Genomic DNA, 13809 nt, shown 5'->3' on the forward strand with positions numbered 1-13809 from the left:
GCGGGTTTTTTTCTTCTTCTTTTTTCTGTTTTCCGGAAACGAAAGTGAAAGCACAAAACAAAGCGTACCAAACATCATGTCAGCACAGAGGTAACGGTAGACAAAGGAAGAGAAGAGTGCGCAATAGAGGCACCACATGCATCCATCGCCCTGATATTATTGTAAGTAACACAGAGAGCAGATTTATCCAGCTGATCTTTGCTATTGTTTGTTACGACAGAAAACAGAGGAGAGCAAAATCAGAAATGCACGGTGCCCTAAATAATGAGGAGCCTATACATCATCAAGTCACAGCTTATTTCGGTGTGATGCTACAAATGGATATCTAACGTACTCCAGGAATTGTAATCAATTAAAAAACACTAGAATTGACTACTTTATTATTATCATTATTATTATTATTATTATTAGTTAGTTTATTTAAACTATGAGATTTAATCTATAAGTAGGTGTTTGAGAACACCCACATAGAGGTCTAGCTGTAGTCACCTCAAAATTGAAAAGGGAAGTATATGAAACTGATGTTTTATGATGCTTTCCTGTTGTCTATCATCAGACAGCTACCTGGAAGACGACCCAGTGGCTGCCTTTTGATGCCAGCCTGCTGCTTTTAATGCAGTAGGTCTGCAACCAACACAAGCCAGTTAGGTAAATAATATTAGCAATTAAAAATTTAGTTTTCTAATATTAGGGAAGTGATGACTTACAGTAGAAGAGATGGAGCTGCAGCAGCTGTGGATAAAAGGAAGCTTGTCACTTTCGCTACCTGAGCCGCTGCAGCTGTTGTAGCTTGGATTTTTTTAAACGTTTATGTGATGATCCAGATGTTAATGCACATTTTGAAGTAGAAAAAAAAGAACACTTCATGGTTTTTGTGTGTACAACACTAGGAAACTCAGAAGTTAGAATAACTGTGCTCACATTTGAGGTGACTTGAACACTGTAATAACCCTCATAGAAAGTTTACGTTCTTGATAGTGTTTTATGAATCACTCGGTGCAGTCAGCACAGTTATTTCTAGAGCAAAAAGGAACTCACACAGCATCCTCTGTGTGCCTTTTGTTGTGTGTATAATGCAGACACGCAAGCAGAAATGGAGCTCCAGGTTTGTCACTCCTGTGGATGGTCCAAAGTGACAACTTACCAGGGCCTGAGAACTCACCAGGGGAAGATGGGATGCACCCCGAAGGGTGTGAGGGTTTCAGACCCTCCACAGCATTACACACAGAGCTATGTGGGTCACACAAAAACTCAAATGGACCTCAGGGTAGATGTCCGCGCCTCTTTCAAGATTGGTAGGTTTGTTTGTTTTTTAAATATTATGTTGTGTGAGTTCAAGATTCTAATTTTTCTTTCAAACTGATAAAAACACCCCAATAGGAAAAGACCTGATCCAACATGTTCTCACTCGCAAAGCGTAACATTTTATGCTAGGTGACAAATCGTCGGTATATCACGCTTCCGGGCACCCAACACATCCCTATATTATGAGAAAAATGAGGAAACATGAGAACTGTTTGGAATGAATCTACACATGTACATTTATTTTACTATCTAACACTATCTAACATCATTAAAGTCGTGGTTAAGGTTAGGGTTAGGGCTGGAGTACATGGTTGAAACGTCTATTACCGCAGGAGCGTCATTCTCCTGGATTTCCTCCATAACCCGGCACCTACCATAAAAACGTGGAAGGTCACCTTTCGCGTTCCTCAGGAATGCCGTGGGACGTGACAAATCATCAGTATATTACGCCTCGGGTGTGAGAACGGGCTCCCATATCAGCAGATTAAAGCGAACCATTTTAGTTTAAAAAATTCATTTTCATTGCTATAAATTTTTATCTTTGCTTAAAACAATTTAAAATCTTCCGACATTTGACTCTTGAATTATGTGACAGAAACAGAAACAACAGAATATTCAAACGTGAGCCTTCAGGTTTGTCACTGCGGATGGAACAAACTTACGACTTACCAGGGTTTAAGAATTCACCAGGGGAAGATGGGATGCACACCAAAGGGAGTGAGGATCCCCAAAAAAGAGCAGTACAACTGGAAAAATCAGTGGGAGGAGGACACGGAATACTGGAAACCAGCTAAGAAGGCGACTGTAAAGGAGGAGGTATGAATTTGCTTTTTAGGCCAATAAATGAGTGACAGGAAGCATTTTAAGCTTTGTCCACCACAATCAGCTTCTTTTTTTTTTTTTCAGAATGAAAAATCACCAAAAAATAATTTATAAAAGTAGGGGATGACTTAATGACTTTAGTTGCTTGATGTTTAGTTAAATCACGTGGTGAACAGACGACCCCAACATTTTGATAATCAAGGTCACTGAAAGTGTAGTAACTTGCAGATCCCTCTAAATGCTCCTAGCTGTCTGTGTTACTTTTATTCACTGCACAAAAACTTCCATGTTAGTGTTTTCATTACATATCAACTTTTTCTCAACTTTATCCATCAACCTGACAGAATTTTCCAGAGTCACCAAGCATGTACGGCTATGCCAACTCTGGAGCAACGGCCATATTCAAGGAAGAATACAAACTGAGTATGTACGCACTTAGAATTCAGTAAAGACATGACATACAACAAAATGTGGAAGCTAAAGTTGAGCTGCGTTCTTATTTACAGCAGCTTCTGCATATACACAGCACTACTCCCAAAGATCCAGAAAGTCACACCACCAGCTGCAGGAACACTCCACCCTTCCACAGGTACTACAGTTATTGTTAATAATAATAGTTAGAGTTAATAGTCATCCAATTTTAAAGTGAGTAAACAGTAACGTATAAATGTAATCAATATTTTTCAGGTGAGCAGACCTGCCAGGGAGCCTTCAGCACCATCATACCCAGGAAATGTAGTCAGGCCCAAGGAGAAGAAAGTAAAGCAGAAAACATTATCACAGGTACCTTTTAGTTTTTACAAGTTAAGTTATTTTTCTTTTAAACTTTAAAAGAAAGTTTAAAAGAAGAACTGTTTTCTATCTTTTAGATAGAAAACAGCAGCACGATGGCAGAATACCTGAGTGTTGACCTCTATAGAGACTATGCAACAACAGCAACCAAAATCAAGCAGGAGCCCAAATCACGTAAGTACAAACAAACAAAGAATCAAGAGTTACAGTTTATTCAAGACAAGTTTTTTCAAATCATGAAGAATAGATTAAAAAAGTGTGATAAAAAAAAAATCTGCTTTTAATTACAGCACTTCGCACAACTCCACAGTCATCTTTCCAAAGAGCCAGCCGTCGCCTGCCACAGGAGTTCTCCCCTGGTGTGGAGGTACTGTGGTTTTTTGCTAAATAATGCTTAAGCATGTGACATAAACCACCAAAGCTTACTGCTGACACTTTCTTTTAAAGTACAATATCACTGGAATTCAAGTGTTGCTGTTTTCTGTATTTCAGATACAAAGATCTGTACCTCCAACTCCTCCACCACGGGAACAAGCAGTGCTGCCTGTGAAAAAAGACAGCAGGGAGCAAACACAGGTACAAAACAGACTGTTTGAAGTGTATACCTTTTGTGTTTTAGTTATCCTTGACTTCTTTAAAGAACCACATAATCAGTCCCATCTACGGTAAAACAATGGGAAAAACAGGTAATACAGTTTAAGATTTAGCATTGACTTTTTTTTAAATTGTATTTTGCTATTGATGCTACGTCCACACGTACCCGGGTATTTTTGAAAACGCAAATTTTTTTATGCGTTTGCACCTTTCGTCCACACGTAAACGGCGTTTTCAGTCACTGAAAACGGAGATTTCTAAAAACGCCTGCCAGGGTGGATATTTTCGAAAACTCCGTTTTTGCATTTACGTGTGGACAAGAAAAACGGAGAAAACGCAGCGTCAAAGGTGTGCGCCTTTTTTGACGTCACACTAAGCGCCACGTTATTGTTTCGGTGAAATGAATTTCTACAATACTGTTACTGTTAATTGTACTCTCTGCAGTGTTTAAACGCTTACATATACACACATAGTTACTGTCCCTCCACACATACGACTCGGTTCTGTTTCTATGCCCCATCTTTGTTTACTATTTCCTACCGAGGCTTCTAGACTTCTGATTGGCCAACATTTCTACACGGTTAGGAATATATCGCCACCTGTTGCTTTGGCATGTTCCTAGCAGCGTTTCCTTCATTTCTGTGTTTACGTGTGGACGGGATTATTTTTTAAAACGAAAACGGAAAATCTCCGTTTTCAAAAATACCCGTGTACGTGTGGACGTAGCCTTAGATTCAGGATGGAAATATCTGCTCAAATAACTTTAAAGTGATTAAATATGTAAGTGGAATCAATATTTTTCAGGTGAACAGACCTGCCAGGGAGCCTTCAGCACCACCACACCCAGGAAACATAGTCAGGCCTAAGAAGAAAAAAGTGAAGCAGCAAACATTTCCACAGGTACCTCACTTTTTTTTTTTTTAGATTTTACGTTTATTGTATTTTGTTTTTTCCAGTTTAAGTAACTTTTTGTCTCTCTTAGACAGAAGACAGTAGTGAACTGGCAGGATATCTTAGCATTGACTGCTCTGCAGACTATCCAACAACAGCAACCAAAATCAAGGAGGAGCCCAAATCACGTATGTATAAACAAAGAAATGAACAAAATTTATACAAAAGAACATTTTTTTTTAAACCTGTCTGAAAAAAACCTCCTTTTTATCATAGCACTTGCAACCCCACAACCATCTTTCCAAAGAGCCACCAGCGTTCGGCAGCAGGAGGTAGAGTACTGTGATTTTCTCTAAAAATGTTCCAGCTTGTGCGCTCAAACAGCAGAGTTTGGTATCATGTAGTGCTGTGTTTTGAAAAAGAGGAAGAAGCTGTGTTTCTTTTCTATGTTTCAGGTTCCCCTGGAAGCAGCAGTGATGCTCAAAAATCAAGAGAGGAAGAACCAAACACAGGTACCAGACGGGCTGCTTGAAGTAGAACCTTCGTTTTAGTATTTAATCATTAGCATCTCACATCTATAGTACAATTACTGACTGTGGAACATCCCTCAGGAAGAGTTTGATCAGGGACCGTCCAGCAACCGCATCCCCAACACCAAACCAACTACTCACATCAACCTCGTGTACTTTGTCTTTAATGCTAAGCAGCAAATGTTAGCCAAGCTGGCATCATGCTCATCATAATTAGCATGCATCTTAGTCTACTCTTTGAGAGCATCACTGAGCAGTTAGCGTGGCTTTAAACTTTCTTCACTGTGCAGAATTCAGTTGTTCTTTCATTCATTCTACAGTAAAAAGTCTTCAATAATGGCAACTAGTTTTCAACTAGTTTCCCTTTAACCTGACAGAACTCACCAGGACCAGCAAAGACAAGCAGCAGTAACAGCTCTGCAGCAACGTTCAGAGAGGATGAATATGACTCAGGTGTGTACAGAGCTACGATCTAAGAGTATGACTTTGAATAGAGGCGAAAGCTGGAACTATGATCTTTTTACTGCAGTTTCTGCACAACGCTCCACCCAAAGAGCCAATAACTCAAAATCAGACCATCAGCTTTACGAGTTCTCCAGCCTTCCACAGGTACAATGGCTCCATTCATAGTACTTTAAAGTGAGTAAACAGCAGCATGTAAATGGAATCCATATTTTACAGGTGACTGCACCTGCCAGGGAGCCTTCGGCACCATCATGCCCAGGAAATGTAATCCAATCTAAGGAGGAAAAAATAAAGCAACAACCATTATCACATGTATGTCACTGTTTTAGACTTTAGGTTTTACATTATGTTTCTTCAGTTTAAGAAACTTTTTGTGTCTCTTAGGCAGTAGACAGTAATGCAGTGACAGGATATCTAAACATTGACCCATCTGCAGACTATGCAACAATAGCAGTCAAAATCAAGGAGAAGCCAAAATCACGTATGTGTGACTAAAGAAATAAACTTTATTCAAGACAAATTATTTTTAAAAATCTGTCTGGGGAAAAAAATAATAAAGCAATCCTCATTTTTTCATCACAGCACCCGCAACCTCACAACCATCTTTCCAAAGAGCCACCAGTGACCAGCAGCAGGAATTCTCCACGGGTTTGAAGGTAGAGTCCCGTGAATTTCCAGCTTGTGTCATAAACTACCAGAGTTTGGTGTCATGAAGCAGTGTTTTGAAAAACAAGAATAAGATGTGTGTCTCTAAAAATGTTTCAGGTTAGAAGATCTGTCAGAGAACCTCCAAGTACTCGAGAACCGGAAACAGCAGAGCTGATAGAAAAGAAAGAGACGAATGATCAGAGACAGGTACTGAATAGACTGTACGAGGCCGACCTTTGTTCAGGCATTTAGTCAAATTTTAGTCATTAGCAGTCAACATTTGCATTACAGTGCATAACATCTTTCAGGTGATGAGTCCAGCAACCACAAACCCAGCACCAGCAGGCCAAGCTGAGGAAAATCACACGCAGAATCAAACATTTTCACAGGTACTGCAATTTAACACATTAGACGGATGACCTTTAACCCCTTAAAGCCTGAAATATGATATAATTGCCAGAAAATTCGACCGTATCTACAATGAAGATCCACCACTGTAACAAAAAAAGTAGATCCCCCTTTAAGTAATGAATGAGCTTTATGCATGTTTTTAAGCCAGAGTAGTCCTTTCTTTTATAAAGTTGAGTCTCTTGTGACATATACTAGAAACATTATTTTATTCATTCAGTTCATTTCTGGTTGTTTTGAAAGTTACGGCAAATGTAATCAATTTTTAACCTCCAGGTGAGCAAATCAGCCAGATGCCACCCGACAGCTAAACCTCCGGTCCCGCCGAAGAAGAAGAATTCGGCTTTATTCAAGGAAAGGCTGGAGAGATTTAAAGCTGAATTACAGCCAAAAATTCAGATGACAGAGGGGAAGAACTGTGAAGTCAGAGCCTGCAGACCAGAGGTAAACAGGAAGCTGTAGCATGTAGTCACCAACGGCACCTGATCAGAATTAATCTAAATGCCATTTTAATTTAGCTACATTAGAACTTTCAATCAAAGACTTTTTAAGCATTGTTGAGCATTGAAGCATTGAAAACATCTTACAAATGTTTGAGATAAAGTTTGTACTCTGAAATATCTCAAATTTTAACAGCGATCCTCTTGTTTTTTGACAGAGCGTCCCAAATGTAACGAGTGCAAACACACAAACAAGTCCTGCAGCAGCGGACGTCTCACCGAAGGACAATCCAACACAGTGTATGTGATCGTATGGTTCAGTCGATAAAGATTCAGAATCAGAATACTTTATTAATCCCACAGGAAATGATGTGCCCCAAGACAGTAAGAGTAACTAACTCAACTAAAAGAAATATCACAATATATAACAAAGTTGCAAAACATAACAAAATAGCTCTAATTATAAATATCCTAGTTTATTACACAAAATTAAACATACATGTAGTTGACACTGAGGTGCCCCTCTATGATTTCAGGGTAATGCATTCATGCTCAATGATCTAGCTGTTGTGTTTGTGTTTGCAGTGGATCACGCTGCAGAGGCTGAGCTCTCCACTGGTGTGAAGGTACAGAGTCTTGCATATCTCTCACCTCACAGTTGTGACACTGCAGAGCGTTCTGATGGGAATGTTTGAGTTTGGTTTTCGCTATGGGTGTTTTTTCAGGTGAAGGAACTCGCCCGCATGTTTTCAGCCAAGGAAACGCTGATTTCAACAAAGGAGAAACACGGAGCCAACCAAAAACCGTCTCAGGTAGCACACCCTCCTAAATCCTGTACTACATCCCCAAGTTAGGGATAACCTAGAACAGCGCTGTCAAACATAAGGCCCAGGGGCTTGTATGGGCCTGGCAAAGACTTCAATCTGGCCCACTGGATGTTTTTGGAAAACGTGAAGGAGGTCATATATTTTTAACTTTTTATTTTATAACTACAGGACAGGTCTGTGAATTCTGATACCAGAACCTTTTCTGTAATTTATTTTTTACAATTTACACCCAAAGAGTCCTGCTGACAGTCCTTTAACCTCGGTTCCCAACTGGGGAAAAACCAGCAAATAAAAAGGGTCTCTCATTCCTGTTGAACGGCTTCGAGGTGCTCAATATGTACAGCAATTTAATTATTTACAATTCATTATTTACAAAATGCTCTCAGCTCACAACGATTTCAGAATGCTCTCTCAGCTCTCACAAATCAATTCCTCCCTGCAGCTCAGGCTTCACACTCTAAGATCCCAGTAAACAGCTGGCTCTCTGCTGGCTGCCAGCTGGAGGTTGAGAGGTTGCTGTCCATCCAGTCATCCAATACACACTCAAAGCAGCCAATCAGCAATCTCCACCTGTCTCAACAGTCAACACGAACCCACACACATACGTTAATGGGAAGAGCCAAATATGTAAAACATGGGACACGATCATGATAACGGACCATAACACCTGTGTTCTAGCCTGAAGGCTAAAACACACAAAATATTGAATCTTTAGTCATGTCTGCGATGTCTCCCCCCCACCCCAAACACAATTTAATAAATCACGGCTTTCTAATATGTTCAATATCTTTCAGGTGAAACTGCTGGCTCAAAGGTTTTCAACTATTTCTGCCCAGGAAACAGCAGCCAAAGCAAAGGAGGAGCATGGAGAGGAGCAGAAACCCACACAGGTGCGAGTGCTTCTGTTGCCTTTCATCAATCAGCGGAAAAGTCATTTAGCTCTTAGCCTGAAGTACCTGAATAACTCATGAGTGGATCCTGTTTTAGCTCCAAGCTGCTGGTTGAGCAAAATGTGACATTTAAAGATTTTATGTTGGAGTTCGTTGTCTTTCTTTCTGTAGTTCAAGACTTTGTGTCCGTGTCGATGCAGCATCATCAGGCACGCACTCTTTATTTACAGAACACACACATTTATAACAGGATAGAGTCGTCACCCTCAATGCGCCTGGCCTCAGGGCGCTCTCTCTCTCTCTCTTACAGCAGTAGCTCTGGCTTCTCACTGTCAGGTATGCAGATCAGCTACAGGACCTCTGTGTGGGCATGTGTCCATCTCCAGGTCTGGGCAAACTGCCTAATAAGCATAGGTTAATTAGGGAATGCACAGCCAGTGTGCCAAATACTCCACCTACTCTCTGCACCACACCGTGCCACTCCTCCTCCTGCAGTCGAGCCAGAGCCGTGCACCTCTGCGAGCATGTTTTACAGAAAACCATGAGCTAGATGAATCCATCATGAAGCAAACATATATCATATATGTTTGCAATATATCACAGGAGACAAATACAGGGAGCTGCATTGAAATTTTCCATGTATTATAAACTATTATCCACCTTTTCTGACAGATGGTGACAGATTCAAAAAGCGATCCCATCAAAATCAATTCTGCAGCAGCGAAAGCATCACTAACAGCGGAGAAGGATCCCAAATTATGTATGTCACAATATGAGAATGTTTATATGTAAAATTGAGAAAAATACAATAAAAAAAACATGGCTGACGGTTACTATCATCTTTTTCTACAGCATGTGAAAATGCACCACTCTCAGATTTCTCCTCTGGTTTAAAGGTACGACTTCCTGTGCACCAAAACGTCTGACACTCGTTCAGCCTTACAGCCTGTTTTACTGCAGTTGCTGCACCTCAATGTTTCTTTACTTCAGGAGAGGTTTTATCTGTTTTCTTTGCTTGATTGTTTTCAGTTTTTATTGCTTGCTGCGTTTTAGGTGAAGGATCTGGCCCGGATGTTTTCAGCCAACACAACACAGGAGAAAACAATCGGACTAAAAGAGAAACGGAGAGAAGAACAGAAACCTGCAAACGGCGTAAACCACAATCAATCTCGTTTAGAAAGCAGAGAGCATAATGTGGTATGTGCTGTAGAGGGTGTAGAGGTGTGAAGCAGGAAATGCTGCTAAATCAGGAAGTGTTGGTTTTTCTTCTGATGATATTCTTGGTATGAGTGAAAACAGAAACATATATTCCGTTTTTGGGTTATGCAACCACCAAAGAGGGTGATTCTTAGTTTTTAACAAATTCTGTTTCCTCTATCGTTTTTGCACTGAGGTCAGAAAGCCAGGAAACAAGGAAGGGAAAGCGTTTACTATTAAAGTAGGAAGCAAAATGCTGGGATACACGGCTGACTTCACCACAATCTGACCAAGAAGTTTAAAAAAAGAGCTGAAAGTCATGTTGAGATAGCACAACTGTGCCGGGGTTTGCACATGTTTTCCAGTTTTAATAAACTTCCTGTGTGAAGCTTTCATGTTCTCCTTTGGCAGATCTGATGTGGCACAAGTGCGAAAGAAGACGGTGTTTTATCATCTTTACTGCTGACTTTGACTTTTTTAAATCAAAACACCAAAATGACTGTCTGTTAAGCAGCTGCTAGAAAGTGAACTAGACTTTTATTGTAGCTCTTCCAACTCCCCAATTCTATAAGACCACAACATGTTTGGGACTACATTTGGAAACCAATCAGAAAGTAGTGCTTTGTAATACCACAAATTTTGGTATTGATCCAATACAATACTAGTACTGCCAATACTGATGCTTTCAACTTATGAAGGCAGCTTATGTAGGAGATAGCAGTGTCTCATGATTTATGAGCTTAATCATCACTAATTGAAACATTGTGAACAGATTTTACTGGACACTAAATCATTGTGATTTTTCATTTTGTACAATAATGAGTTAACAAAACAAAACACACCTTTTGTGTTCTGAAACTGGATTATTTTGGAGACATGGACCCATAAACGTGTCTGTCTCTAAAGAACTTTGGGTCGACTTCTGTTGTTTAAATGTGCTGTAAGCTAACAATAAAATAGATGTGTAGTCAACACAAAAAGGTTCAGACATGTTTCACACTGCATGTTTGAGGGGTTTTTTTCATTTCCAAGAAAAAAAATAATTCAACGCTATTAATTAGGCTACACTCTGAACTTAGAGAATAGAAACAAAGTAACAATCCTATCACACAAGTATTGATCCGATACCAATACCACCGTTGGTATCGATACCATCGATATTTAGCTGGATCCGCCCACCTCTACCACAAAGTCCATGGTTAGTTGGTAATTCGATGAATACTTGAGTGCCTACTATCTTTCAGGTGAAGCTGCTTATCCAGAAGCTTTCAGCCAGGGAAACTAAAGATCATCAAAAAGAGAAAGACACAGACACGAAGGATCGAAACCACTCAAAGGTACAGCACACATTTCATTTTTTCAATCTCTGTTTCAGATTTTTCCTCAAGCTTTTAGTCCTGAGTTTTAGAACTGCAGCCAGTGCTCAATTAGCAGCTGATTTGTTGGAAACGTGGAAACTCAAGTCTCAAACATGACTTATTGTTTCAAAATAAAATCCTTTTTAACAGTTTCTGATGCTTTTAATGTGAAGGAGCAGTTGTGGTTTGTGTTAGCAGCAAGGTAACTAAGTGTTTTGGTTCTTTTTAGCTGTGAAAGCTAACAAGTAGGTAGCTGAAGACCATGAATTATTATCATAGCTTTTAACAAGCAGTGCTGTGACTGCAACTCCAAAGTAAAGCTTTTGCCCCATCACTACTGTGTTGCTTTGTTTCCCTCATCCTCTTTTCCCTTCTTTCTTATTATTCCCGGAAGGATGAATCCTCTTCGTTTACATTTATTTGTTTGTGTCATTGTTGTCATGGAGTTTGTTTAAACAGAATTATGTGTGCCACTTGCAACAAGCATGAGTGGAGACAGGTTGGTCCCCCTAAGGGAGGTCAGGTCTCACCTACTGTCGCTGTAAACTTTTCACATTACTACTGATGTAGTTTAAAATTTGTCAGCCCTTTGGGTACCCCCTACTGGCCTGGATGGGGGGACCCCAAAAAAAGTAAAAACAGTTTGATCATGTCTCATATGTATTTATAGCAGGTGTGATTCCTGTTTCCTGGCATTGTTATATTTACAGATGTGTTGTTTTTGTTGTAACTGTAGTGGATATAAGGCTGGATCCGGGCACAGGGAAGCAAGTGAGAGCCAGAGAAGAGAAAAAGAAAGCTCCAGAGGCTTAGACGTCATTCAGCAATGTCCTTGGGCTCAGCAGCCGGATCCTTGGGAAGTCTTACTGGGAGGTGGAGGTTATCAACACGAGCATCTGGGTGTAATAAAAGCCAGCCAAGGCATAAGGAGAACCTCTCACAAAACCCCCAAAATGATTCCTGGGTGATCACACAAAAATGACAAAGACTGTACAGTCCTCACAGAACCACCTGCTTCCTCTGCCAAAAGGAAAACCTCACAAACGTTGGCGTTTTTGTGGATTACAAGGAAGGTTTTGTGTCATTCTACGAACCACAGAGTGTTTGTTTACTGGGGAACTTAACCCCTATTTCAGTTTGCATGTTAAAGAAGGTGTTGCCACTGCTAACCGTCAGCAACTATGCATGGGTGTGGTAGTCTTTGTGAACTGGTTTGTGTATATGTGCAGTTGTTACTATTATATTTTTTCTTTAAGTGCCATGTTTGGTAGCATATGCGCGGGTTCTGCCCAGGTGTTAATAGTAAATCATTCAGTCCCAGTCTGCTGTCATGTATAAGCCTAGATGTTGCTATTGTTTCATGCTGGAAATGGAAAATAAATAAACTCACCTATCTCTTCCTTATCATCCAGTGAGGAGGATATGACAATTACAGAGTGCAGCTACTACACTTTTATTAGTGTTCAGCATGAAAAGCATGAAAAACAGCCCTGCGTGCTAAATGAGGAGTGTCTTTTGCGCCCCACATCCTCCTTTACACTAAGTCTAAAAAAAGATTTTAGCATCTAATTTACTGTCTAAAAGTATCAAATACATTAAATACCCACTTAATCGTTTTAACTGATTTAACTGATGTCATGAAAAAGATCGCATCAGGCGTCCCGTCAGTTTTAAACTTTGATTTTTTGGGGGATTATAATATTGGTAAAAAACAATCCACTTTTACTTACCACGAAAAAAAAAACGTTAGTCGGCATAAAAAAAAAAAACTAATTAAATTAAATATGACTTCACTTTGACTGTCTGTCTTACAAATTAAACGGCTTCTATCGGCTTGTTTTAATTTGTGTTGTGCTCCTGCTGTAATGTAAGCTACGATACTGTTATAATTAAAAAAAAAATGTCAGTTAAAAATATTAAAAATATCAGGAACAGGAAGATTTCAGCTGTGTTTGTATTTGTTTTCTCTCGTTATTCTTTCTTTTTTTCCTTTTTTCCTCATGACGTTTGTTTATTTGTTTCTTTTCCATGACGTTTCCAGTAAGCGAGTATTTCGTAGTGACGTGTCGCAACTCTTTACAGTTGAATTTAAAGGGCTGGTTTCGGGATTAATATGGAAAAGACGAAACTGAAACTACACCAGAGAGCAAAGTGTGGAGAAAGCAGCAGATCGCACAGCCGAGGATCGAGACATTGCGAGATACGAAGGAGCAGGTAGGCTGCTCAGCACTTTGGTGTTACTCTGAACTTTTTGAAAAGCTTCATGACTAAATAACCTGACAGTCTCACTAACACTCACTCTCGTGCCTACATGAGTGAAGGAGAATCAGATAATATTAAAATAGTACGACTTTGTATAATCTTATATATAAATTATATGTATTTTATTTTGTGTAGATGCTGTGAAGTCATCTTGTGTGTGAATTGGAATCTAAAAAGTTGATCGTTAACTGGTAGTTTGTAGATTGTGCAGCACACAACATTATATAGACACAAACTTATGCAACACAACTCCAGTTAATTACACGTCGATCGTTTGAAGATAAGGAAGCTGTTACAAGAGTAAACCGCAGGTTGCGGGGTGTGTGCTCAAACTACTTTTTTTTCCCCACTAGGCTGCTTTTCTTTCTATGGCAGGAATA

The 13809-nt window shown here is 39.7% G+C and overlaps 1 protein-coding gene across 5 annotated transcripts; it reads left to right on the forward strand.

Moving 5' to 3' along the window:
• Positions 1-40: 40 nt before the first annotated feature.
• On the forward strand, positions 41-12936 carry LOC102079978 (nucleolar and coiled-body phosphoprotein 1). Of its 5 annotated transcripts, none has more exons than XM_005459247.4 (31): positions 48-161; positions 557-648; positions 1080-1295; positions 1901-2121; positions 2472-2550; positions 2634-2716; positions 2815-2910; positions 2997-3093; positions 3210-3286; positions 3412-3495; positions 4318-4413; positions 4496-4592; positions 4681-4736; positions 4860-4916; positions 5312-5387; positions 5464-5543; positions 5616-5711; positions 5784-5880; positions 5982-6055; positions 6165-6254; positions 6356-6436; positions 6732-6899; positions 7114-7195; positions 7481-7521; positions 7621-7707; positions 8517-8612; positions 9285-9372; positions 9465-9508; positions 9666-9809; positions 11054-11146; positions 11904-12936. In XM_005459247.4, the coding sequence occupies exons 3-31, from the start codon at positions 1094-1096 to the stop codon at positions 11910-11912; spliced, it is 2691 nt and encodes an 896-aa protein (XP_005459304.1). In that variant the 5' UTR covers positions 48-161; positions 557-648; positions 1080-1093; the 3' UTR covers positions 11913-12936. The 5 variants fall into 5 exon arrangements, with proteins under 5 accessions (XP_005459305.1, XP_005459304.1, XP_005459307.1 ...); XM_005459250.4 differs by having other exon boundaries at positions 9666-9764; XM_005459249.4 differs by having other exon boundaries at positions 2637-2716.
• The last annotated feature ends 873 nt before the right edge of the window (positions 12937-13809 follow it).

This window comes from Oreochromis niloticus, linkage group LG3, assembly GCF_001858045.2.
Source record: "Oreochromis niloticus isolate F11D_XX linkage group LG3, O_niloticus_UMD_NMBU, whole genome shotgun sequence".
In the NCBI taxonomy this organism is placed as follows: Eukaryota; Metazoa; Chordata; class Actinopteri; order Cichliformes; family Cichlidae; genus Oreochromis; species Oreochromis niloticus.